The following is a 27,267-nucleotide window of genomic DNA, read 5'->3' as shown; positions in this document are numbered from 1 at the left end:
TATAGTTACATAGGGTGATAGGAATTCCTATCACTAGAGGAGGCCCCCAGCCTCCTTCTCTGAGCTCTTTTCCTTTACCAAGGGCATTCGAGCTGAAGAAAGTCCTTCTAAAGCTTCTTATTAGTGTGAACCAGCCTAGTCATATGGTTGACTGGCAACAAGGTTAATGAGACTTTGGACCAATTATTAGAGACATCTATTTCTGAATGCTGAAAATTTTCAGCTATGAAGAAGTAATTTTTAAAAAACCCAATCATCACTTATTGATGTATGCTTTGATATGAATCACCATTACTATTTGATCTAATTTTTTTGTGGTGCTGGGTATTGAACCCAGGGAATTTTACCTCTGAGCTTTACTCTCAGCTTGATTTCTTATTCTTTATTTTGAAACAAGGTCTCATTTAGTTGCAGAGGGCCTCACTAAGTAGCTGAGGCTGGCTGCAAACCCGGGTCCCCCTGTCTCAGCCTCCCAAGTACTGGAATTACAAGCGTGTGCCACCACGCCTGGCTCTATTTGATCTAATTTAAGGAATCGGTTTAATTCTCTGGGACATGAAACACCATTACTGGATTTTTGTTTTAATGAGTCTATGTCATTTAATTCTGTTTAATTTCAGGTAGCTTGGATTTTGTTCATTTTGGCAAGAGTAATATGTTCACATCAACACATCTATGCTCTCTCACCAAGATCTGTTTTGCCCGATGTCACAAATCTAGTTGTTACTATGAATTACAATATTGTGGCCAGATTCCAAATTTGGCTACTCTTTCCACTCCTATTTTTGCTCTTTTCCTTCAAAAGTTTCCCAGTTTGTTCTTTTTTTTCTTAAATAATTCAACGTATTTGGTTGTACCATGATGCACAGAAGAAAAAGTTAGTAGAAAGTAGAGGGAACTCACCATCACAGAAGCCCAGTGGCTTTTGCCGTTGCTAGGCCACGGGTTCAGCACTATGAAGCTCAGCTTTGGAGATTCAGCCAGGCCTAAGCTATTTCTCAGAAAGTGAAACATTAGGGAAATAGCTCCCATTCATTCAATGGTGATGAACGAACAATGTTTTACATAAACTTGATTTGTTTTGGTGTGGCTTAGACCACTCATCTGTAGAATGGTATAAATGTGGCTTCTCACCAGTGAGCCCATATTTCATGATAATGTGAATAAACAGACTTGCCACCCAGGATGCAGCTTTGAAAAATGAACTATTTCTCTTTCCTGGCTCTCTTTATGTAAAGATTTGTGGTAATCTGGATTTTGGATCAAGAATAGTGGGGATATTGGTAAATGTGAGTGAGATTATTACTTTTTTAGCAGGTAGATAAGAATACTGGTGCCAGATGTGGTGGCACTTGCCCATAATCCCAGTACTTGAGAGGCTGAGACAGGAGAATCACAGATTTGAGGCCCTCCACAACTTAGTGAGACCTTGCTTCAAAATAAAAAGTAAAATAGAACTGGGAGTGTAGCTCATAGGTAGAATGCCCCTGGGTTCAATCTCTAGTATCCCCCCAAAAAACATACACAGATTACTGGTGACCTAGAAATCTTGAACTGCTTCTAAAAGTAGATTAAGTAGTAACTTTTCACTGATCTGAAGCTGTTTTCTTTTCACCTTAGCCATTAACGGCAAGATTTTTGGAAATCTCCATGGCCTCATAATGAATGAAGACACGATGACAAACTGGTATTTGTTAGGAATAGGAAGTGAAGTGGATATACATACCATCCATTATCATGCTGAGAGCTTTCTCTTCAAAGTAAGTAGAAGAAAGTGATTTGGGAAAGACTTTTTGTACTAACAGATTCAATGTATTTCCACTGTGGAATAAGGGGGTTACTTGGCAATAATGGTGGTTCATATTAGAGAACAAAACAGAAAATTGTTGTTATACTCTTCTCCTAGTAGATATTTATTAATATGTATGCATATGTTACTGTGCTTCTAAAAATACCTCTTCCGAGCCGGGCGTGGTGGCGCACGCTTGTAATCCCGGTGCTTGGGAGACAAAGACAGGAGGATCGTGCAGGTTCTAGGCCAGCCTCGCTGGCTTAACAGACCCTGTTTCCAAATAAAAAAGTATAAAAATAGGTCTGGGTGTGTAGCCCGGAGGTAGAAGAGTTTCTAGGAACCCCAGTACCACCAAAAAATTAAATAAATAAATAAAATAAAAATAAAAATACCTCTTTCAAGTCTCAGGTGAGCATTTTCTTATCAATATATAAGGCCATAAGTCTGACCTCATTGGATTATGCTGTTTAGTATTGATTATGAAAGCACTCATCGTATTTGACCCTTTTCTGGCCCTTTCTTTTCATCCCCCCACCCACTTCTCTTTTCATTACTTAGTTGACAGAATAGCCCTATCCAATAAGGGAGATATTTTAAGCTCTGGCTTTTCACTTTTTCCCTAGAGAGCTGGACTCGACTGTGTGTGACATTCTACTCTCTGACATCAAGCTGTACCTTGCGGTATGGCAGAATTACCTGGAAAACTACATAATAGATTGCCAGGTTCCACCCTGGACTTGTTGAATCAGACTCGCTGGGGATAAAGTCCAAGTAGTTTGTCATCTCAAGTTCTCAAAGCCATCTACAAGGAAGTAGAGAATGTTGAGCATTTTTTTCATCTATATTCATGAAGAATATAGTAGCTTTCTTTTCTTGTAATGTGTTTAGTTTTGTTATCAGGTTAATTCCAACTTCATAGAATGAGTTGGAAGTGCTCTCTTCTATTCTTAATCTTTATTTTGAAACAGGGTCTCACTAAGTTGTGAAGAGCCTAAGTAGCTGAGGCTGGCTTTGAACCTGCAATCCTCCTGTCTCAGCCTCCTAAGTACTGGGATTACAAGTGTGTACCATCGCCTGTGATCTACTCTTGATTTTAATTAATTTCTGCTCTTTATTATTTCTTTCCTTCTGTTTACTATGTTACTTTGCTCTGATTCTTTTTTTCCTTTGGTACTCAGGTTTGAACCCAGGCGTATCTACCTCTGAGCTATACCTGTAGACTTTAATTTTTATTTTGAAACAGGGTCCTTCTAAGTCTATGAGACTGGCCATGACCTGCAGTCCTCTTGTTTTAGCTGCTCAAGTACTGGGATTACATGTGTGCACCACCATGCCTAGCACAAGTTCTATTTTTTTAAAATTTCTTCAGGTAGATAAATATTACCGAGAAGATGTGTATGATCTCTTTCCTGGGACATTCCAAACCATTGAACTCTTTGCGGATCATCCTGGGACATGGCTGCTACACTGTCATGTGTCTGACCACATCCATGCTGGCATGGAGACGACCTACACAGTCCTCCGAAACATAGGTACTGTTGTCTGTCAGTGATGCCAGATGATGGCACCAAACCTCGAAGTCAAGTAAGAGAGACAGAATGAAAATATGTAACTCTAATGGAGTTGATGTGTATCCTTACTGAGTGGGAAGAACGGGGTTCAGTGGCAGTAGTAGGAGCACATGGTTAATAGTAGGGGATATGAGCCATGGTTTCAGAAGCCATGATGCTCACGATGGATCTCAATGGGTGGACAGAAGCTTGAAAGTTGGAAGGGGAAGGAAGGTATGTGTACTAATATACAACATCTTGGTGATAATCCAAGAAAGATGGTACACACTGGTGGACTAAAGTCCTCCCTGGTGAAAAAGCATGACTAATGTCATGAAAAGAATCTCCTCTTGTTACTAAAACAATGAACTTACTTTCTTTGTCCAGACAACAGGGTTCCATACTCCACCAAGTCTCCTTCTGGAGGCGCATCCCACCCGGCCACGGTGCCCTCTGATGGTAAGGATACCCTCTCCTGAATCCTGCCCATGAATGCCTCCATGTTTCCCTCCTCTGAGAAAGACAGGTGCCTGACACCTCACTTTTCTGTTTTGCAGGACAACCTGCCAAGGAAGAGCTCTATTTCTTTGGCAAGAATCTGGGTCCAAGAGGGGCCAAGGCAGCTTTGGTCATTCTCTTCATCGTGGGACTCCTCCTCTTGGTTGTCACGGTGATTCTTTTCCTCAGACTGCGCTCTGCAAGGATGCAGATGGCTTACCGGGAAGTCCAGTCCTGTGCACTCCCCACAGATGCTCTCTGAACCATCTGCTCTTCCTTGGTGGGAAGACGTGAGTTCTACAGCTGGCTCGACAGCAGTTAACAGTGAAACTGGACCAAGGCATCGTTCACCAAGCAAGGTTGACACTGTATCTTGGATCAGGCTTCTGATCCTCAGGGACATCATCCAAAGCAATTTGTTTTTATTTATTTATTTTTAAATGGGCTGTGAATAATCCTCAGGTATAAATACCAAAGAAATAGGGAACACACAGGACTGAGAAATGCCAACACTTAGTCTATGTTCTCTGAATGAATATGCTGAAGTGAGATACCCTCTGAAAGATATTTTTATATTCCATCTTTCATAATCTTTAGGTTAAACAGTGCTTCCTTACTTAACTGCCTCAGACCTCTAACTGGAATAGCACTGATTTTTCTCTAGATGGTTACATAAGATGCCTCCTTTAGTTGTTCCAGGGAAAATAAGTTTCTGAGAGGTTCATGAAAATGTCCAAGTCAGTATCTGCTGATACATTTGGACCAAACGAATTTTTCGGAGGCTTCACCCAGCTCTCATGGCCTTTTCCCCTTTAATATAAATAGCCTGTGTACTGTTTGTTACACAAGGCAAAGTTATAAGGTTTTATTTTTTAAAATTGCTGCTGTTTTTATGCAAACCTGTAGAAATACTTGAATGTTTACAGTTCATTTTATATGTTTTTACAATATGTTTCCGTGACAATGTCTGTATTTTCAAAACTCAACTAGAGAATTCATATTTCTCTTCCAGACTTGGGGAGGGCTAGAATCTGTGAAGGACAGGCTAGAGGCTAGGTTTCCCCACTGTGAATCAGAGAATCTTTCAGAGTTTAGTACAAGCTCTTGGGAAGAGGGTGGGGGACTTTGATTCTGGGCTTGAGTCCCTAGTCTGATCTTTTTCATTCAGTTGGGGGGATCTTTCCAGGTCTTCATCTTCTGTGAAATAGTAACCAGCTCAGCAGGTGAGGACCACCAGGAAGAATTCATCAGAGCAGCTGACTGGTTGAGAGGAGAAGGGATCTCTCAAAATCCTAGAGTCCGTGCCTCTCAAATACATAGCCCTTGAGGGGAAAAGGAAAGGCTAGAAAAAGAGAGTTAAACCTTTAAATCAGCTTTGATAAGGACCACAGTTTCCAAGGCTCATATGCAAAAATAAAATATTGAACAACTAAACTCAACCCGCCCTCTCTGTAGGCATGCATAGACATTAGGTGTAAGATCAATAAAAACAATATTGTTTATTACTACACTGAGAAATTGCCCTTAACTCAGAATAAGCTGCCCAGGGATGCCGATGCCAGATGAGTAATATTACAACATCTGCCTTAGCAGTGGATCATTTGAATGTCCAGGTGAATGAGTAGGACCTAATAAATACTCTGGTGGAGGGATCTTTCATACTTTCTCGTCTTCATCTTGGTGAAGGGAAACACAACTGAATAGAAGCTATAGTCTTACAGAAAACAAGATGCTAATAATTCTGTTTGTAGTTTGCTTGAATGTCATATCAAACATGGTACCCAAAAGATTTTGAACTCCAGCCTGCTTACCACTGACAATGTGATTTTGTAGTACGTACTCTACACTCTTCATACATGTGTGGGCTGCATAATTACATCATAATTATTATGGTAAATGCCTTATTTATTACTCATCTTCAATAAGACAACAAATTATTTAGTTCTAAGTTTTTTTCTTTTCACGTAGTTTATTTTTTTTAATGAAAACAAAACCTCAAAGTAGTTTGCACCATTTCTCTTTTTAATAAAGTTTCATATGTTATAAGATGCCTATTTGTATGTGTTTTTAACTCAGAATTACCTTTCATTAAACTGGAGGGAAGGAATGAGGTGTGGTGGCACATACCTGTAATCCCAGTTCTTGCAAGGCCAAGACAGCAAAGTCACAGGTTCAAGACCAGCCACAGCAATTTAGTGAGATTATCAGTAATCTAGTGAGATCCGATTTCAAAAAACAAAGAATAAAAAGATTTGGGGTTGTAGCTTAGAGGTAGAATAATACCCCTGGGTTCAATGGCCAGAACCACAAACCAACCAAACAAACAAAAAATTAAGGGGAGTGTGGTTAACAGAGAATTATGTCTTTTAGATTCAGCCAGCATGACTATGCCCATTATACATAGAGGAAATAAAAATCAAAGACTATATCCCCACAAAAATATGGCTCCTCAAACATTGTCTCCTCAAATGTACCACGCTCTGTCATTCTCTTTAGAGGCCATCAACACTACCTGCCTCACACACACACACGTTTTTTCTATCACAATGAAAGAAGTATTCCTGTTCCTAGCGGTGCCAAGCTCTCCACTTGGCCCTGGACCTCAATTCTTCATGCTTGCTCAAAGACTTCATTCCTTCAGTTTTCAGTTTTTCCTCCCATGCCATTTTATGAATTCATCAGCAACCTCCACCATTAAAAGCACAAATCAAAAAGCTGTCTTCCTCAACTCTGTCACCCCTTCCAACACAGTGTCACTATTCCCTTCATAACAGAATGTAGTGAGTTATCTCTCAGCTCAGCAAGCTACACTTGTTGCCAGGACTGCCTCACTCCATGCATCCCTCAGTCCTTTCCAATGGCTCCCAATCTGGTGTATCTGCCCTCATCTCTACTTGCTGTTGTCAAGACTATCAACCATGATGCTGTTTCCACTGGTTTCTCCTCCTTTCCTTTTCTTTCCTTCTTTCTTCCTTTCTTTCTTTCTTTCTTTCTTTCTTTCTTTCTTTCTTTCTTTCCTCTCTTTCTTTCTTTCTTTCCTCTCTTTCTCTTTCTCTTTCTTTTGCAGTACTGGGGATAAACCCAAAGGCAATTTACCTCCGAGCTATACCCCAACTCTATTTTTTAATCATTTTATTTTATTTTATTTTATTTGTGGGACTGGGGATGGAACTCAGGGGCATTCTACCTCCAAGCGACACCCCCAGCCCTATTTTTTATTCTTTATTTTGAAACAGGGTCTCATTGAGTTGCAAAGGGCCTCACTAAGTAGCTGAGGCTGTCCATGAACCCCGATCCTCCTGTCTCAGCCTCCCAAATTCTGGGATTACAAGTATGTGCCACCACACCCGGCTCTAGTCTTTTTATTTTTGAAACAGGGTCTCACTGAGTTGTGAAGGGCCTCACTAAGTAGCCGAGGCTGTCTGTGAACCTCCGAATTTGCATCTCAAATGCTGGGATTACAAGCGAGTGCCATCACACCCGGCTCCATATTTCTTTTACTCAACCTTGCAGCAAAAATGAACATCTCCTTTCTTCTGGACACCCATCTAGCCCTCTGGCTCTGCAACATGATTTCCTGACAGCCTTTCTTCTTCTTCAATTTGTATTCCTTGTCCGTCTCTGTTCTTAGCTCCATCTCTTCTCTTTGATCTAATTGAAAATAAGTGTTAGAGTTTCCAAGGTTCACATGCAAAAATATACTATTTCCTTACAACTTGAGAGTGGGCCCTTTTCTCTCCTTTCTCTCTCATGATAGGCTAAAGAGTATTCCCAAAATTCCTAACTCTGAACCTGTGAATGATACTTTATATCACAAAAGGGATTAAGTTAAGGATCTGGAAATGGGGAGTTTTCCCTGGATTATTAAAATTTGCCCTAAATGTAATCATATGTGCCCTTATTAAAGAGAAGCAGTGGGAAATTTGACTATAGAAGAAGCAGTGTCACAACTAAGCCAGATGCTATGCTGGTAGCCCTGGAACTGGAGGAAGGGACCCCAAGTCAAGGAATATATGGTATATACAGCTGGAGAAACTGAAAAAGGCCAGGGAACAGATTCTTATCTGGAGCCTACAGAGGAAGTTTGGCTCTGCCTAAACCTTGGAACTAATTTTTAATGTGCTGTAAAAATATAAAAGCATGCTACCTAGTTTGTGGTGACCTATTACAGTCCACTCCATAATATAGAAGTTTTCATCCCTTTGCATGGATCTGAAACACATCTTTATGTTATGAAATTTAAAACACAAGTGGGGTGTGGTAAGGCACACTATAATCCCAGTACTTGGGAGGCTGAGACAGAAAGATTGCAGGTTTGAGGCCAGTCTCAGCAAATTAGCGAGGTCCCTCAGCAACCTATGCAAGACCATAATTTAAAAAAAAAAATGGGCCGGGCGTGGTGGTACACGCTTGTAATCCAGGTGCACGCTTGTAATCCCTGCACTTGGGAGGCAGAGACAGGAGGATCACGCAGGTTCGAAGCCAGCCGCACTGGCTTAGGAGACCCTGTTTCCAAAAATTTAAAAAAAGTATAAAATAGGTCTGGGAGTGTAGCCTGGAGGCAGAAGGGCTTCCAGGAACCCCAGTACCACCAAAAAAAAAAAAAAAAAAAAGGGACTGGGGCTGTAGCATGGAGGTAGAATGCCAATGGGTTCAACCTCAAGTACAAAAAATAAATAAATAAATAAGTCAAAATGCATTTCTCTAACCCTGATTGTAGGCCCAGGCTCACCAATGCTGCTCAAGCAGGATCACTGCAGTGGTCCCCTGACTAGCGTCTCTTCTGTCATTCTTGCCCCTTTCAACCCTGTCTACTCAGCTACCCCAGCATTCTCCTAATCTGATCACATCACCTTCCTGGTAGATACTCGTCAATGTCTTCTCACTTCCGCTTTAATGACATCCGAACTCTTTACCATGGTCTATACGGTCCAGCCTTATCTGGCCCATGCCCACCTCTCTAGCTTCTTGGGTTCTGCTGGGCTCCAGCTTCAATCAGTTTCTGTGTCCTGGTCATTCTCCATTGCCTCGGGGCCTTTCATGTGCTCCCCTCTGTGTCTGGCATGCTCTCCCCCGCCACCCTCTCCAGCACCCTCATTCCCTTTTCTCCCTTCCCTAGCTCAGATGCCAGCTCCCCAGACCACCCTCTCAGGAGTGCTCCTTCCCTTGTTGTTCCCCTTACATAGCACTTGCCACGGGACATGATCCATTTGTGTCTACTAGCTTGATCTTGATCTTTGACTGGAATGTAGACCCTGGAAATCAAGACCTCTAACCTGTCTTGCTCATAGCCTACAGTCCAGATACATAGCAGTTGTTCAGCAAATACATCTTTTTTATTTTTATTATTTTGAGGGTCTGGGGATGGAACCCAGGCACATTCGACCTCCGAGCTATATGCCCTGCCCGATTTTTTATTCTTTATTTTGAAACCGGGTCTCACTGAGTTGCAGAGGGCTTCACTAAGTAGCTGAGGCTGTCCACAAACTGCATCCTCCAGTCTCAGCCTCCCAAATGCTGGGATTACAAGTGTACGCCACCACGCCCGGCTAGCAAATACATCTTGAATGAATTGAATGAATGAATGTGTAAACAGAATGGGAAGTCTAGTGAGCTTGATTTTTTTTTTTTTTCCAGTACTGGGCATGGAAACCAGGGGCATTCTACCTTTGAGCGACACTCCCAGTCCTGTTTTTTATTCTTTATGTTAAAACAGGGTCTCACTGAGTTGCAAAGGGCCTCACTAAGTAGATGAGGCTGGCTTTGAACCTGCAGCAATCCTCCTGTCTCAGCCTTTCAAATGCTGAAATTACAAGCATGTGCCACCATGCCCGCTGAGCTTGATTATTTTAACTTTGATTATTTAATTTGCAAGAGATCTCATATTCAAATGTCAAGGATCTCAGAGAAGCTAAGTGGAACTCCAGGAGGGTGGCTGTGAATCTCACAACCCTCTTGGGCTTCTTCTAAGAAATGACCCTGAAGCTGGGCATGGTGGCATACACTAGTAATCTCAGCATTCAGGAGGCTGAGACCAGATGATTGTGGTTTGCAGAAAGCCTCAGCTACTTAGTGAGGCCCTTCGCAACTCAGTGAGACCCTGTTTCAAAATAAAGAATAAAAAATTGGGCAGGGGCTATAGCTCGGAGGTATTTACCTCTGGGTTCCATCCCCAGACCCTCTCCCCCCAAAAAAGAAGAAATGACCCTGGGACAAGGGGTTGGGGCAAAGCAGTCTCAGGAAGAGAATGTGTAATTCAGTCCACAAATGCATCTTATAGTTATGAAAAAAAGTAGTATCATCAAAAACAAAGTTTGAACTGCACACTTGTCATCTTAGCATTTGGGAGGCCGAGACAGGAAGATCCCAGTTCGCAGACAGCTTCAGCTACTTAGTGAGGTCCTTTGCAACTCAGTGAGACCCTATGTCAAAATAAAGAATAAAAAAATAGGGTTGGGGTGTAGCTCGGAGGTAGAATGTCCCTGGGTTCCATCCCCAGTACTGGAAAAAAAAGTTTGACACATTGTCAAATATCTCTTTGAGATAAGAGAAGATAAAGAGAATGCCAATTAAATATAATATGGCAATATAGATTGGATCTAGAGCAAAAGAAGGATAATAGGGAAAAACTGAAATTAACTATAGGAAATCTGAATCAACTATAGACTTCCATTAGTGTATTGATCATTGTTCATTAATTGTAATGAAAGCACTGTACTAATGTAAGATGGTAATAATAAAGAGAACTTGGGTGCAGGAGTGAGGGCATATGGAAACTCTTTACCATCTGCTTAGTTTTTTATAAATCTAAAACAAACTTAAAATTAAACTCTAAAAATTAATGTCTTTTTTTGTGGTACTGGGGTTCCTAGAAACCCTTCTACCTCTGTGCTACACTCCCAGACACCTATTTTTTAATATATTTATTTGGAAACAGGATCTCTTAAGCCAGCGAGGCTGGCTTCAAACCTGCGCAATCCTCCTGTCTCTGCCTCCCAAGCACGGGGATTACAAGTGTGCGCCACCACGCCCGGCTTAATATCTATTTTCTGGAGAAGCAATGTTACCTACAATTTCATTTGACATGCTAAACACCTGAGATTGGTAATGACAGCTATCCAATTATAAATGTCTGAGATGCAGCAGGTATTATGAAATACAGTATTCCATTTAATCCCCACAACAATCCACTGAGGTAGGTAGCATTATCCCTAAGTGGCAAATGAGAAAATTGAGGCTTAGAGATTCCCAGTGACAGAACGTTGGTCACAGAGCAAGTAAGGAGCAGTAAACCCATGAGCTAAACTCAGGCTCTTGCCATCTCATTTCCTCCCAAAGCATCTTGGCATGTGCTAGATTGTTTAACATGATTTTTACAGTAGGAAAAATGTCTCTTGTAATTAACTGTGCCCTTTGGTGTCACTTATTTGTATTCCAGAAGCCACAGCGCTGGTCTGGGCCCATGCACAAAATTTTGATAGCCTTTTTACCGGCTTTTTCTACCTCCACTCCAATCTACTCTACACAAGGCCAACAGTGAATCATTTTAAAGCACATTTCTATTTATATGATTCCCTTCCAAAAACTTCTCAATATCTACTGAAAAAAGAAAATAGTCCGGACTTTCTTCTCCAGTCCCCTTCCCTTTTGTCTTTTGCTTTCCCTTCATTTTCTTTTTCTTTTCTTTTCTTTTCTTTTCTTTTCTTTTCTTTTGGTGGTACTGGGGTTCCTGGAAGCCCTTCTATCTCTGGGCTACACTCCCAGACCTATTTTATATTTTTATTTGGAAACAGGGTCTCAAGCCAGCACGGCTGTCTTGGAACTTGCGCGATCCTCCTGTCTCTGCCTCCCAAGCGCGGGGATTACAAGCGTGCGCCACCACTCCTGGCATCCCTTCATTTTCTTTACATCAGTGTCAGATGACTTTACTTCCTGTTTCCTGACAAGTTCTCTTTCTTGTGTCTATTTTGAAATCAACCCAATGTTGATTCTTACACAATGTACAAAATTGCTAGGACTGAGGGTAGTTTACAACACTTCAGAGATTCAGTCCATATCCTCAGAGATTGATAGATAATGGGAAACCAGACACACAAGTCCCTATCATAAGAGGAAAGTGAGCTCAGCCCTAGCCCAGGTAGAAAAGTGCTAAGGCAGCAAATGACTCCTTATGCTGGAGTATCCTGGAAGCCTTCCCAACCAGGGACCATCTGACCTGGTGGATGGGTTGATGGACTCACTACAAGAAAGCTCCTGTCCCAGTGCTCCTGCCCCAAACCAACTCACCTTTCCAGGCCCCACTCTTTCTCTGCACCACCTCTTGCCCCACCTTCCACAAGAGCCACTTGCCCTTTCTAATGTGTATTATTGTTAACTGCACTTGTGCCATACTTCTCTTACCAAGCACTTTAGATTTTAAAACCATATCCCTCCCCCCCCAGCGTCTCTTTTTTACCTAAACATTTTATTTATTCTACCTCATCAATATGATCAGATTGAAGCTTTCAAAAGCTGACAACTGTAAGGGAAAATGACTTAGTGGGTCTGGGGATACATTTGTGTATGTGGTTAGGAGCAAGAATGTGGATTGAACTGGATTGCTGGCAGAGCGGGTGGGTGGGCGGCGGGGGGGGGGGGCTATCAGATTTTCTAGATTTAGGAAAGCAGGCAGAGATAGAAAGGTTTTGGGAGGTGCTCCGGGTTTCTGACTTGGGTGCAGGAGTGCTGCCCGTAGTAAGAAGACAGAGTTCAGGTTTAAGGAGGTGTGATGATTGAAGTCTTGTGAGCCACCCAAGTGGCGGGGTTGTGCGGGCCCTTGGCGTGTGGGTTTAGAGGACAAGCCAGGGTGCGGTGATTAGAGCGGGAGTGGAGGCTCACATCCAGGGACCTGTGTGTCCCTGAGCAAACTGAGGAGGCAGCCGGGCCTGCCCAGAGACGCCCTCGGCGGCCCCACCCCCAGCAGGCACGCCCATGCGGGCCCTCAGACCATGGCTTTGATTGGGTTTTGACTGGAAGAAGACTGAGCAGCTCTAATGGAGGCCTGAGGCCCAGCCACACAGCGCCCATCACCTCTCCAGGGCTCCACTCCTGCGGGGTCTATGCAAGGGCCAGATGTTCCCCTCTCAACACACCCTCAATTTACACCGCTGGCCTTATTCGGGCACCCATTGTGCTTTGAAGCTTTTTAAAAAATTTTTTTTATTGGTGCATTATATTCATACATCATATTGGGGTAAAAAAAAAAACTTGTGTGTACATACATGTACACATCACTGATTTAACCCCTACCCAATTCCCACCCCATTCCCTCCCCATCCCACCCTCCCTTGCTCGGCTTAGTGGTTGACTTCGATATGTTTAAGTACATTGTGTGTTTTAGAGGTTTTCCTTCTAACCCCCTCCTTTCTCCTCCAGCTCCCCTTAACCCCCTTACACCGTGCAGAAATGGTGGGATGAGGCACACAATGGGGACACCCCTGTGCGCGGGGACGGGGTCACTTGCAGAAAAGATTTTTAAAATCCCACGTGCTGGGAAGTGGGGAGAAGACGGAGGGCGCAGGGAGCTCGGGGATTCCGGGCGGAATTGGGACGATCCCTTCGCAGAGGGCGGCCGGGAGGGGTCGGGGCTGCAGCCGCGCCCACCCACCCGCCCGCCGCAGCGCGGCTTCCGGAAACTCGGGGCGGCTGGGTCCTCGGTTTCCCCGCGGTTCCGGGAAGACGAGCGAGCTGGGCTGCGGGGCCCCGGCCCGCCCGGGGCGCTCCCACCGCGGGACGCCGGCGGGGGCGCAGGCGGCGCTTTGTTCGCCGAGCCCGAGCCGCAGCCCGGGCCGCCCTGCAGGCAGCTGTGGCTCCCGAGCGGGGTCGCCCGAGCCTGCGGCACCGAGACACAAAGGCCGGCGGGATGCGGGGCCGCCGGGGAGCCTGAAAAGGGAAAGCGAAAGCCGCGCGCCCCGCCGGCCCGGGCCCGCGCGCAGCAGCCATGGCCATCGCCCACCTGGCCACGGAGTACGTGTTCTCAGACTTCTTGTTGAAGGAGCCCACCGAGCCCAAGTTCAAGGGGCTGCGGCTGGAGCTGGCGGTGGACAAGATGGTGACGTGCATCGCGGTGGGGCTGCCGCTGCTGCTCATCTCCCTGGCCTTCGCGCAGGAGATCTCCATCGGTAAGGCTCCGGGGCCCGAGGAGCGGGCCGAGCTGGGCCGGCGGCTCCCAGGCCTGCCCCTGGTCTGCCGAGATGGGATTTTGTTGTCTACTGGATTGCATCTCCCCACCCCCCAAGTTGTGCTCACAGCAGCAATGCGCGTGATGGTTGGGAAGAAAGGTGGTCCCAGTTGTGTGGGCTGACGCGTTCTTTGCCCCAGTGTATCATATGTAGGCCTTCTGCCTCACTCACTTTGTTCCGAGCCCCACTGTAGCTTAGAGTTCTAGTCCTTTGAAGGCTCCCTTGCCACCAGATTTGCCAAGAACAACTGTCTTCTCGCTAACCACCCCTCCCCCTAGTATTTGTTCACTCACCTAACATTTTGTGCCAGAGAAGTTCCCGAGTGGCTAAATGGAGGATAAGACAAGCGCTCCGTGAAAAACTGTGTTCTTCTTTCACTGTCTTGTACTTAATTGATGCTTATTTTAGTTTCTTAGGGTTGGAAGTAACTGCGCTTGGCAGGTATTAAAGAGACCCTCTGCTCGGACATCCTTATTATGAACGAGAGAAGAACAAATCCCCTTCGTGTAAATTGTCATGTCATCTTGATAATCTTACAGACTTGTAAGATTTAAAAGTGTTATGGTTTGGCAGGATTCCCTGGCTGAGTGTCGGGTGTTCCTCTGCTGTCCTGACTTTCAGCACAAGACAGAGTGTAGGAATCAACAGGGAGGAAGGGTAAGAGGGTTAAAGACAGTTCTAGGGTGGTCTGGAGGCCAGTGAGTCTGGGAAAGCTTATGTCAGAGGGTGGTAGCTGGGTTGGGGTTGGATAAACAAACCTTGAAACTGTTGCCAAGATTTTGATGGAAAAGCATGTTACTTGTTTCTGGAAAAGGATGCACAGGCACTGTCCAAGCCAATGCAGGAGGGTTAGTCAGGGTTTCTGGGGTCTGAGAGTGAATATGGGCCTGGGTCAGATCATAATATAAAACCACAGATGGACAGCATCAGGAGTGGGACGTAACTGAGCAGAGGACAGACTGTCTGGTGGTGGGCAGGGTGTGCATGTGAAGGAGGGGAGAGAGGAGAGATAGGAAAGCCAGATGGCATTAGTTGGAGCATCAGTTGAGGTCTTGTGAATGGATGGTGCAGATTGGAAGAGATAGGAAGGGTTATTCCTGAGAGATTGAGGAGCACTTGGGCACCTAATAGTTCAGGAAGGCCGGAGGCTGGCTGAACTTGTTGCAAAGGTTGTAGGCCTGGGTGAATAGAGAATGGAGGTGTTGATAGCAATAGTGATGTTGAGGGAATAATTGGGTAGGAAAGGGTGCTGATGAGTTTAATTTTGTGATCTATAGCACCAAGTTTTCAGTTTGGCAGGAAGTTGTGGAAAGTAAGTTTTCGGTTTTCCTGGTCCTTGGGCAGTCATAGTCACTGGGGTTTCCTTTTGTCTTCTAGATGACAGGGAATTGAGACTTTTAGCCAGAAGAAAAAACCACCAAGTAGCATGGGTCCTGGAGATAATCTCTCCCTTTAGCAAACATTCCTTGAGTACCAGCTGTATGCTAGACCAAGTGCCAGGGACCAAGGACTCAAGAAGGAATGAGAGGGCCAGGCATGGTGGCACATGCTTGTAATCCCAACATTTGGGAGGCTGAGACAGCAGGATCACTGTTCGATGACAGCCTCAGCTACTTAGTGATGCCCTCTGCAACTTAGTAAGATCTTGTTTCAAAAATAAAGAATAAAATATAGGGTAGAATGCTCCTGGGTTCCATCCCCATTGCTGGGGAAAAAAAAATAAAAAATAAAAAGAATGAGACATGGTCCCTGTGCTGGAGAAGCAAGTCTTAGGCACCTGTGGGGTCAGAGAACCATGAGGGAAGATTGGCCACTCCCTGTGATTGAAGTCCACCTCCCCTCTAATCTCCCTTCCAGAGCAACTCTTGAAGCACCTATTCCAGAAGTTCCTTAGATACCTCCAAATGGATGGCTTCTCTGGGAGGCATTTTGAGGTTTGGGGTCAGGAGTGAGTTTATCTAGCAAGTGTATCGAAGGGGATGTAAAAGGATTTTAAAAACCTGTTTTCTCTCTCCTCTGAGCTCATCACCCAACTGGGAAGGGACCTGCTAGCAGGTAACAGCATTCAGCAATGCATGATTTAGTGATTGAGCTCAGTACCAGGAGGGTGAACAGACATTCGGGTAGAGAACTGTCCAGCAGATTCCCATGTTTTCTAAAGTGCTTCAGGAGTTCCAAAAGGAGGATGGGCATGTGGGATACAGCCAACAGGACCAGGGGAAACCTATCAGATTGCATGAGCACTTAGAAAAAACGGGAGAAGTATATACATTAATACATGGAGTCGGTATAGTGGGAACATGTCTTGCAACATTTTTTTCTTCCTTTCTTCCTTTCTTTCTTTCTTCCTTTTTTTTATTCTTTATTTTGAAACAGAGTCTCACTGAGTTGCAAAGGGCCTCACTAAGTAGCTGAGGCTCTCCATGAACCCAGATCCTTCTGTCTCAGCTTCCCAAATGCTGGGATTACAAGCGTGCGCCACCACGCCCGGCTTGTCATGCAACATTTCATTTTGTGCAATTCTGCTCTATACTCTTGGATGAGAACCAAAGGAACAAACTAAAGAAGAAAGAATGATAACCACGACAGAGAGTGGAGTAATTTAAATGGAGCAGCAGCCACCTCAGTCAAGGAGCATGCAGACTTTAAACTGTGGCTCTGTCCTCCCTCTCCTGATAGTCACCCATTCCCTCTCTGGTCTCTGGGACACTCTTATTGTCATACTTGACATATTGCATTATAGCTTCACTGTGTGGCTGCATCACCTTTAAGATACTTAATCTTCTGTTGATCCCTAGAAGCTGGTGTCTTGCTTGGCACTTAGAAGCCACTCCACCAACATTAGTTGAGTGAATGAAAGGTGGTAGCTTTTGGCATCATTAGATACATATTGAGCCAGGTGTGCATGGTTGTTCCTTGGCAATGGGGTGTGAGACACATGTAAGATACAGAACCTGCCCCTTAGAAGCACCATCTAGCAGAGAAGGTAGGCACAAAACCTCTTCATATGAGATACATGGGGTCTGGGAGGATCAGAGGTGTGTGCTAAAGCCCAGTGTCATGGGAAGGCAGAAAGAAGGGTTCTTGTGACTCAGGTTGGGTTGAGCTCTGAGACGGGATTACAGGTGTGTGGAATATTGTGCGCTAAAACAGGAAGGTATGAGATGGCATGGCTGCCGCAGCTACAGAGACTCAGTCTTATAGAGAGGTGGGAGTTGAAGTCAGCACCAGGGGCTCTGTATGGAAATGGGGTACAAGGAATGTTTTCTCACTTGCACTGAGGTGTGTGTATAAAATCAGAAGTGAGGAAATCGCCTTTATTGATTATACATGCCAATTTCCACTTGTATTGATAAACTAGTATATATAAAGTCAATTGACTAATTAAATGACCACTCCATGGGGACTTTGGTCCCTTCATTTCCACAGCAGCTTCTTGGCCCAGTGTGTTGGGTACTGAAGTGGGGATGCCTGGGCTGGCAAGGATTGTGGAGGGGACAGAGAGCAGAGGAGACTGGCTTACTCATTCACTGCCACAGGTTGTAGGTCATCATAGAAGTGATGTGGTCCAGAGGGCCAAAGTGGAATCAATGGCATGGTCAAGGGGGAGGGCATTTCTGGGAGTGTTTCCAGCATCCTGGGGTTGTGGCCACTCTCTCGGCTCTGATGCTGGGAGTTACATGCAGAGACACTCTTGAAGGGATGGCTAGGAGACTCTCTTAACTCCTGAGTGGCAGCTGGTCTTTTGAAGTCTTGTGAACAGTGAGCTACTAACTGTTGATGTATATAGCAACTCAAGGCTGCACCTGCTCTGGTCAGGCCTGTGGCTTCCGCTTGGCTACCATAGAGGTAAGATTCAGGAGGTAGGGACGTGGGGGCGGGGGGGGGGAATCCCATTACACATATCTGGCCCACCACAGAAGATGGCCCAGATTGTGATGCTGAAAGAATCAGTATTGTGGGGGGCAGAGAAAGGAGAGTCGCCAAATGTCTCAAGCCCTCACCTTTCCCTCCTCTCATCAGTGTCACATCTTCCACGCAACAAGTGCTCAGTAGAAACTGAGGCACGTTAGAGACCTCTCCTGGGCCCTCCCTGGGAGAATGGCCGGCCCCAGGGAAAGGGCCAGCATTTCAGGTGAGGGCACCTGTTATTTGGAAGTGCTCCAGCTTCGTGTGGATTATCAGTTTTATCAGTGCTGTCCTGGGGATGGTCTCACTTCCTCACAGTTGTCCCCCTCTGATAAGGGTCATAAAGAGTGCATATCATTATGGGAGGGAGGTAAGTTGTTCCACTGGATCTGTAAGCTTATGACATATGCCTGGCATTCTCTTTTGCAGTAAGGAGGAATCAGGATTCAAAAAGCTGAAGGACTGCTCTGTGGAAGAAGGAGGGGTGCATTTTATGTGGCCCAGACACCACACATCTTGAGTATTTTGGGGACTGCAGGGAGACAGAGTTCTCTGCCACAAAGGGTCCCCAATTTCTATCGCATCTAATACATCTGTTCCCAAGTGCCTCTAGAAGTAGAGCAGAGGTTTTAGGAAATAGCTGGATGACAACTTACTGTAGAACATGTTGTGTCGGAGCCACATGATCTTCATGCTCTGAAATTCTTTCTACCTGAACTATTGAAGAAGCTCTAACCTCCAGAGTGATAATGTTTGGAGATGGGGACTTCAGGGCATAATTAGGTTTAGATGGGGGTCATAAAGATGGGGCCCTCATAATGGGATTAGCACCTTTACAGAGAAAAAGACTGAGACCTCTCCATAGGCATGACTGTAAGGATCACGTATGAGTACTCAGCAAGGAGTTGGTTCTCTGCAAGCCAGGAAGAGATCTGGGACCAGACACAATCTGCTGATACCTTCGACTCGCACTTCTCAGACTCCAGAACTATGAACTGTGAGAAAGTAAATGCGTGGTTTTAAAGCCACCTCATCTGTGGCATTTTGTTAGTGCAGCCTGAGGAGACTGGATGTGTGTGTGTGTGTGGGGGGGGGTACTGGAGACTGAACCCAAAGACTACACCCTCAGTCTTTTTTATTTTTTATTTGGAAACAGGGTCTTGTTAGGTTGCTGAGAGTCACTCTCACTACGTTGGCTGAGGCTGTCCTCATACCTACAGTCCTCCCATCTCAGCCCCCAAGTACTAGGATTACAGGTGTGTGCCACCACACCTGGCTTCTTGGGGTTTTTTTACCTATAGAATCTCTGATGCACAGCTTTGGGCTGTGCAGGGTCTGATGACTCAGGGCTCACTTTGATCTTCCTGTGACCTCAGCTAGCATGCAGCTCCAGCCTCCTGGGGATGTTTCTTGTCCTGAGCCAAGCTGGCTGGAGCAGATGTGGGGGGGACAGTAGAGGCCCTCAGGAAAGGGCCTCTGGTCTGCCAGGTGTCCTCCTCTCCCTCCCCCATCCACCACACTGCTCCCCCAGTGGGCAGCCACATTTCTGGCAGAGAGGGATGTGTCCCTTCCAAGTTAGGTTCGCTCTTTCACAGGGCAGGCATTGAGCCATCCTCAGATGTAATAATGGCAGCTGCTTGCAAAACCATTTGGCTACAGTTTCCCTTTTGCTTCCTGTAACTGAGTTTGCAGTCAGGTGGCCAAAGTCAAATGCTCTATTGTGGCTGGATTTGTGTACATCTTTGGGAACATCTTCAGGCTGCTTTTTAAAATGTACCATCTGGCCGGGCGTGGTGGTGCACGCTTGTAATCCCCAAGCTAAGGAGGCAGAGACAGGAGGATCGCGCAGGTTCGAAGCCAGCCTCGCTGGCTTAAGAGACCCTGTTTCCAAATAAACATATAAAAAAATAGGTCTGGGAGTGTAGCCTGGAGGTAGAAGGGCTTCCAGGAACCCCAGTGCCACCAAAAAATAAAAAATAAATAAAATAAAATAAAATGTACCATCTGGCAAAACAGGTTGATTCTTTTCAGGACTGTCTATAAGAGTGGCCTAATATTTAGGGCCTCCTGGTAGAGGTCCCCAAAAATCACACCCTCAACTCATACTCAGAACCAAGGAGCCAGGATAAGGTTGCATGCTATCCAGACAGGCTGTTCTTGCATTGATGTTACAGCCTTACTGTGCATTAATGTAATGTGTATACTTTATTTTTAAAAGTATTCATGCTATAATAGTTTGTTCTTTCTTGTTATTTTGTGGTACTGGGAATTGAACCCAGAGGTATTCTGCTTCTGAGCTACATCCCCAGCCCATTTATTTGTTTATTTGTTTATTTACTTATTTTTATGTGGATCATATTGGAAAATTCATACCACACAGTGCTTAGTGCCCTTTCCCCCACCTCTGCTTCCCCTTTCCCTCCCTCCCAACAGTGAGTGTACATGTTAACCATGCTACAGTCACACTTATGCATATATTCAAATATAGCTCCTCCATTAATCAACCTCAGCCTTCTTCCTTTCCCACCCTTCCTTTCTAGCTTTATTGAAGTTTCCTCCATTATCTGGAGTCCCTCTGATAACCCTAATACTCCCTAGTTTGGGCATATTAGAAAAAACATATGTCCCTTCTCTTTCTGTGCTTGGCTGATCTCACTTAATATAATGTTCTCCAGGTCTTTCCATCTTCTTGTGAATGACATGATTTTGTTGTTCCTTATTGCTGAGTAGAATTCTATCATGTATATTAAGCTGGGCGTGGTGGTACACGCTTGTAATCCCCGCACTTGGGAGGCTGAGACAGGAGAATCGCACAGGTTCGAAGCCAGCCTCAGCTACTTAGTGAGGCTCTCAGCAACTTAGTGAGACCCTGTTTCCAAATAAAATAGAAATTGGGTCTGGGAGTATAGCCCAGAGGTAGAGAGCCTCTGGGTTCCACCCCTAGTACCACCAAAAAAAAAAAAAAAAAAAAAAAAAAGAATTCTATCGTATATATTTCCCATAATTTTGCAATCCATTCATCTGTTGATGAAGGCCTAGCTTGGTTCCATAGTTTGGCTATTACGAATTGTGCTGCTATGAACATGGGTATGCATATGTTACTGTAGTTCTCTGATTTCAAACCCTTTGGAAAGATACCCAGAAGTGGTATAGCCAGATCATATGGTGGATCCATTCCCAGTTTTCTAGGGAATCTCCATAGTGGCTGAACTAGTTTGCACTCCCACCAACAGTGTGAAAGAGTTCCTCCTTCCCCACATCCTCACCAACATTTGTTGTTATTTGATTTCTTTATGCTTGCTACTCTGATTGGGGTTAGATGGAATCTCAGCATAGTTTTGATTTGCATCTCCCTGATGGCTAATGATGTTGAACATTTTTTCACGTATCTATTAGCCATTTATATCTCTTCTTTTGTGAAGTGTCTATTCAATTCAGTTGCCCATTTCTTGTTTGGGTTATTTGTTTTGCTAGTGTAGAGTCTTTTGCGTTCATTGTATATTCTGGATATTAGGCCTCTTTCAGAATGGTAGCTGGTAAAGATCTTCTTCCATTCTGTAGACTTTCTCTTTAGGTTCTTGATGGTTTACTTTGATGAGCAGAAACTTTTTACTTTGATGCCATCCCACTTGTTAATTCTTGTTTTAATTTCCTGCACTTTGGAAGTCTTGTTGAGAAAGTTACTACCTGCGCCTATATATTGGAGTGTTGAGCCTATGCCCTCCTCTAATAGCTTCACAGTCTCTGTCCTAATTTCCAAGTCTTTGATCTACCTTGAGTTGATTCCTGTGCATGGTGAGAGGTAAGGATTTAGTTCTATCTTTCTACAAATGGATAGCCAATTCTCCCAGCACAATTTGTTGAAAAGGCTGTCTTTTCTCCAGCATATGAGTTTGGCCCCTTTGTCAAAAATAAATTGACTATAAGTGTGTGGAATTGTTTGTTTGTTTGTTTGTTTGTTTGTTTTCTTTTTTGTGGTACTGAGGATAGAACTCAGGGGCATTTTACCTCCGAGCTACACCCCTAGCCCTATTTTTTTGTCCTTTTTTAATTTTTGAAACAGGGTCTCACTGAGTTGCAAAGTGCCTCACTAAGTAACTGAGGCTGTCCACGAACTGCAATCCCCTAGTCTCCACCTCCCGAATGCTGGGATTGTTTCTATATCTTCTAGTCTATTCCATTGGTCTCTATGCCTGTTGTTGTGCAAATACCATGCTGCTTTTACTACTATTGCTCTGTTGTATAATTTAAAGTCAGAGATTGTGATACCTCCTGCATGGTTCTTATTGCTGAAATTTGCTTTGGCTATTCTGGGTCTTTTCTTTCTCCATGTAAAATTCATGACTGATTTTTCTAGGTCTATGAAGAATGTTGTTGGTATTTTAATAGGAATTGCATTGCATCTGTAGATCACTTTTGGCAGAATGGCCATTTTGATTATATTTATTCTGCCTATCCATGAGCAAGGGAAATATTTCCCTCTCCCAAGGTCTTCTTCAATTTCTTTCTTTAATATTTTATAGTTTTCATTGTAGAGATCTTTTATATCTTTGGTTAGGTTTATTCCTAGGTATTTTATTGGTTTTGAGGTTATTGTAAATGGGATTGTTTTCTTTATTTTTTTCTTTATGGATTCATTGTTGGCATACAGAAAAGCAACTGATTTCTTTACGTTGATTTTGTATTATGCAACTTTGATGAATTGATTGATCAGCTTGAGTAGTCTTTGAGTTGAGTTCTTTGAGTCTTCTAGATAAAGGATCATGTCATCTGTAAACAAAGATAATTTTAATTCCTCTTATCTAATTTGAATTCCTTTGATATCCTTCTCTTGTCTTATTGCTGTGGCAAGAGTCTAGAGTACTATATTGAAAAGGATTGGTGATAGTAGGCATCCTTGTCTTGTTTCTGAATTTAGAGGAAATTCTTGTAGTTTCTCTCCATTTAATATGATATTGGCTTTGGATTTATGGTATATTGTCTTAATGACGTTGAAATATGTTCCTTCTATTCCAATTTTCTCCAGTGTTTTTAACATAAATGGGTGTTGGGTTTTAGCAAATGCCTTTTCAGCATCTATTGATATGATCATGCGTTTTTATTCTCAGTTCTATTTATGTGGTGAATAACATGTATTGATTTGCGTATCTTGAACCAGGCTTGATTTTCTGTGATGAAACCAACTTTGTTGCAGTGTACAATTCTTTTGATATGGTTTTGAATGTGTATAGCTAGTATTTTGTTTATAATTTTTACATAATATTCATCAAGGATATTGGTCTGTAATTTTCTTTTCTTGAGGTATCTTTATTTGGTTTTGGTATAAATGTGATACTGGCCTCGTAGAAGGAGTTTGGGAGAATTCCATCTCTTGATTTCCTGGAACAAGTTGTGAAGTAGTGGTATTAGTTCCTCACTGAAGGTTTTGTAGAATTCAGCTGGAAACCCATCAGGGCCTGGGCTTTTCTTTGATGACAGAATTTTTATTGCTCTTTCTATTTCTTTGCTTGCTATTGGTTGGTTTAGGCTTGCTATTTCCTCTTGGTTCAATTTAGGTAGATTATATGTGCTTAGAAATCTGTCAATTCCTTCCATGTTTTCCAGTCTATTGGAGTATACATTTTCAGAATAGTTTCTGATAATCCTTTGAATTTCCCCACTGTCTGTGGTGATAGCTCCTTTTTCATTTCTGATTTTAATAATTTGAGTTGATTTTCTTTTTGTTTTGGTTAGGTTGGCCAGGGGTTTGTCAATCTTATTAATTTTTCCAAAAAACCAGCTTTTTGTTTTGTTGATTTTTAAATTGATTTTTTTTGTTCTCTATTTCATTTATTTCTGCTCTGATTTGAATTATTTCCTGCTTTCTGCTGGCTTTGGGATTAGACTGTTACAGTCTAAGTCCTTGAGATATGTCATTAGGTTGTTTACTTGGTGACTCTCTGTTCTTCTTATGTGGGCACTCAATGCTATAAACTTTCCTCTTAACACCGCCTTTAAAGTGTCCCATAGATTTTGGTAAGTTGTGTCTTTATTTTAATTTAATTCCAGAAATTGTTTTATTTCTCCCCGTATTTCTGATCTTACCCACTCCTCATTCAATAGTGTTATCATTCAATCTCCATGTATTGAAATAGTTTATTTTGTTCTTCCTGTTGTTAATTTCTAGTTTCATTCCATTGTGGTCTGAAAAGATGCAGGGAATTAAATTACATCTTTTGAATTTGCTGGTGCTTTCTTTGTGCCCCAGAATGTGATCTATTTTGGAGAAGGTGCCCTGGGCTGCTGAGAAGAATGTGTATTCTGTTTTTCCTGGTTGAAATATTCTGTATATGTCTATTAAGTCCATTTGGTTTATAGTTTTCATCAGTTCTGCAGAGTCTTTACTCATCTTTTGCCTTGAAGGTCTATCTAGTGGCATGAGAGGTGTGTTGAAGTCTCCCAATATTATTGTATTTGGGTCTATTTGAGATCTGATATCCTGAAGGGTTTGTTTTACAAATGTGGGTACACCACATTTGGGGCATAAACATTTACTATCATAATATCTTCTTGGTGAATTGTTCCTTTTAATAAAAAGGAAGTGCGCTGCTTTGTCTCTTCTGTGTTTTAGCTTAAAGTCTGTTTTGTTGGATATCAGCATTGCTACCCCTGCCTGTTTTGGGTCTCCTTTACCATGAGATGTCTTTTTCCATCTTTTTACTTTCAGCCTGTGAATGTCTTTGGCTGTAAGGTGGGTTTCTTGCAAACAGCATATATTTGGATGATGATGATGATGATGATGATGATTTCTGTGTGTGGTACTGGGGTTCCTGGAAGCCCTTCTACCTCCGGGCTACACTCCCAGACCTATTTTATACTTTTTATTTTTGGAAACAGGGCCTCTTAAGCTAGCGTGGATGGCTTTGAACCTGCGTGATCCTCCTGTCTCCACCTCCCAAGCGCGGGGATTACAAGCATGCGCCACCACGCCCAGCCTAGTCTGTCTTTTGATTGTTGAGTTAAGACCTTTGACATTCAGGGTTATTATTGAAATATGATATTTGTTTCCTGTCATTTTGTGTTCTATCTTGTTTGATATAATGTTATATCTTCTTTGCTTAGTTGCCCTCCTTATCAACTTCATCTCTTCTCTGGTTCTGAAATTTGCATCTATTTCTTCTTGATGGTTTATTTCTTTATTTTCTCTAGTGTTGGCTTTGTATTCATGAATTTTTTGAAATTCTGCTTATCTTAAAATACTTTTGTTTCTCCATAAATTTTGAATAATAACCTTGCTGGATATAGCAGTTTTGGTTAGAAGTTGTTTTATTCCAGGGTTTGGGTTACATCATACCAGTCTCTCTGGGTTACATCATACCAGTCTCTCCTGGCATTCATGACTTGAGTTATAAAATCTGGGGTGATTTTTATTGTTTTGCCCCTATATGTCACCTGTTCTTTTGTTCTTACTGCTTTTAAGATTATTTCCTTGGCCTCTGTGTTGGTCATTTTGATTATTACATGGTGTGGGGAGATCCTTCTTTGATCTTGTCTTAATGGTGTTCTGTATGTTTCCTAAATGTGTATGTCCAAGTCTTTGCCCATGTTTGAAAAGTTTTCTGAAATTATTTCTTTGAAGAGATTACAAATACCCTTGATCTGTATCTCTATCCCTTCTTTATTGCCTTTTATCTGTAAGTTAGGATGTTTCGTGTTGTCTAATTGTTTTTGGATGTTTAGGTTTTGTTGCTGTAATGACTTCTGTATGCTATTGACTGTGCTTTCAGTTTTGAATTAACTGTCTTCTAACAGTGATATTATGTTTTTCATTTCATCTAATCTTCCAGAATTTCTTTCTATTGCTGTTTTCATTTTATTTATTGACTCATTTCATCTCAGAACTATTTCTGATTTTTCTTAATGTCTCCATTTCCTCTTTCATTTTCAGTATACTTGCTGTAAAGTCTTTCATCATATTGAATATTAGGATTTTGAATTTTCCTTCATGCATTTCTTGTAGGTCAGTATTTGTGATTTCCCTTATATCCTCACTGTTCCTAGTTCTCATATTTTCAGGGTACTCAGGCTTGTTTTTCTAATTTCCTGGCATCTTTTTTGCATGTGACTCTGTGGGTAATCTGTCTTATCCAATCTTAGCAGTAGGAATTTAGGGGTGTGAGTAGGTTTGTGCATGGGTAAGCAGTGCTTTTTTCAATGGTGAGGGTTGTGTAAGGGGAGAGTAGCTGGGGTGATGGGTACAGGAGTCAGGTAAAGAAGAGGATATGATTCAGTTGAGTAAGAATTTAAGTATAATAAGGTAGTATCTGGTTGAGAATGAGAGAACGTTAGATAGTAGGATTCTTGTAGTTAGTAGAGTATTTAGGTATGGAGATATGAAATAATTTGAATATAAAACAAGGAGATACAGTAAGAAAATATAAAGTTTTGAGAGAAGAAAGTAGATGGGCTAGAGTGAGGAATTGTGTAAAAGGAATGGGGAGAAGGGGCAAACATGAATAAAAAGTAACAAAACAAATTACAAAAAGTAACAATTATAAATTAATGACATAAAAGAAAAAAAGGAATGAAAAAAAGCACTAGCGACAGTTTGAGAGGAAAAAAAATAACATTCCAGCTAATTTACATATATATGGCTAGGGCCTGTGTAATATCTGTATGTCTGTTCACTGTGATAGATTCTGGAGTATATTCCAGTGTCTCTCACTTGCACCGTACCCTATTGTCAGCTTTTGAACTCACTTTATGAGTGTTAGCATCCCTCTTTCACCTTTGACAGCTTTGCTTTTAGTTGTCAGTGAGTTGGCATCACTGTTAATGAGTTTCATGTACGCCCTCCAGCCTTGGGCTCCATACTCTCTAGCCCTGGCTCTATGATCTCAGGCCTTGTCCTCCCTACCTCCACCGGCAGAGGGAGTCCAGTGTAGTCTTGGAGCGACCCGCAGTGACCCCGTGCAAGCATTGCCCTTGAGCACTATGAGCCCTTCCCGTGTCTCTGGAGGTTCCAACTGTACTACCTCCGGGATAGGCTGCCAGGTTCCAGCGCGCTGGGGTCCTGTGGCTGCTCTGGACTGAGTCATGAGACCCAGTTACCTTGCTGTCGTGTGGGCTGGGTCCCTGGAGGGCACAGTGTGCCACTGCGGGTGCTGCCTCTGGGAAGTACACGGGCTTTTGGATCTTTTTTCTGTGTCCCTGAAGCATGGTGCTGGTTGCCTAAGATGTTGTTGCTCTTCAGCCGCTTTCTGCTCTTCAAGTTCTTAGAATATTTGTTGGGATTTCTCAGGGCTGCAGTGCCTGAGCC

The 27,267-nt window shown here is 43.1% G+C and overlaps 2 protein-coding genes across 2 annotated transcripts in view; both read left to right on the top strand.

The window, feature by feature from the left end:
- Positions 1-4,102, top strand: part of HEPHL1 (hephaestin like 1) — a gene marked incomplete at both ends in the record, with an annotated part of 85,937 nt that extends 81,835 nt beyond the window's left edge. Inside the window, 4 exons of the mRNA XM_080692610.1 lie at positions 1,621-1,760; positions 3,162-3,324; positions 3,730-3,801; positions 3,900-4,102. Coding sequence (XP_080548736.1) covers positions 1,621-1,760; positions 3,162-3,324; positions 3,730-3,801; positions 3,900-4,102 — 578 coding nt within the window. The remainder of the gene's footprint in view (positions 1-1,620; positions 1,761-3,161; positions 3,325-3,729; positions 3,802-3,899) is intronic.
- A 9,717-nt stretch (positions 4,103-13,819) lies between these two features.
- PANX1 (pannexin 1) overlaps positions 13,820-27,267 on the top strand; it is a gene marked incomplete at both ends in the record, with an annotated part of 49,123 nt that continues 35,675 nt past the window's right edge. The window contains one exon of the mRNA XM_080693091.1: positions 13,820-14,000. Within this exon, the coding sequence (XP_080549217.1) occupies positions 13,820-14,000 (181 nt within the window). The remainder of the gene's footprint in view (positions 14,001-27,267) is intronic.

Source organism: Muscardinus avellanarius (assembly GCF_963383645.1).
Source record: "Muscardinus avellanarius genome assembly, chromosome: 1".
Classification (NCBI taxonomy): domain Eukaryota; kingdom Metazoa; phylum Chordata; class Mammalia; order Rodentia; family Gliridae; genus Muscardinus; species Muscardinus avellanarius.
This window is presented reverse-complemented; position numbering and strand designations above follow the sequence as displayed.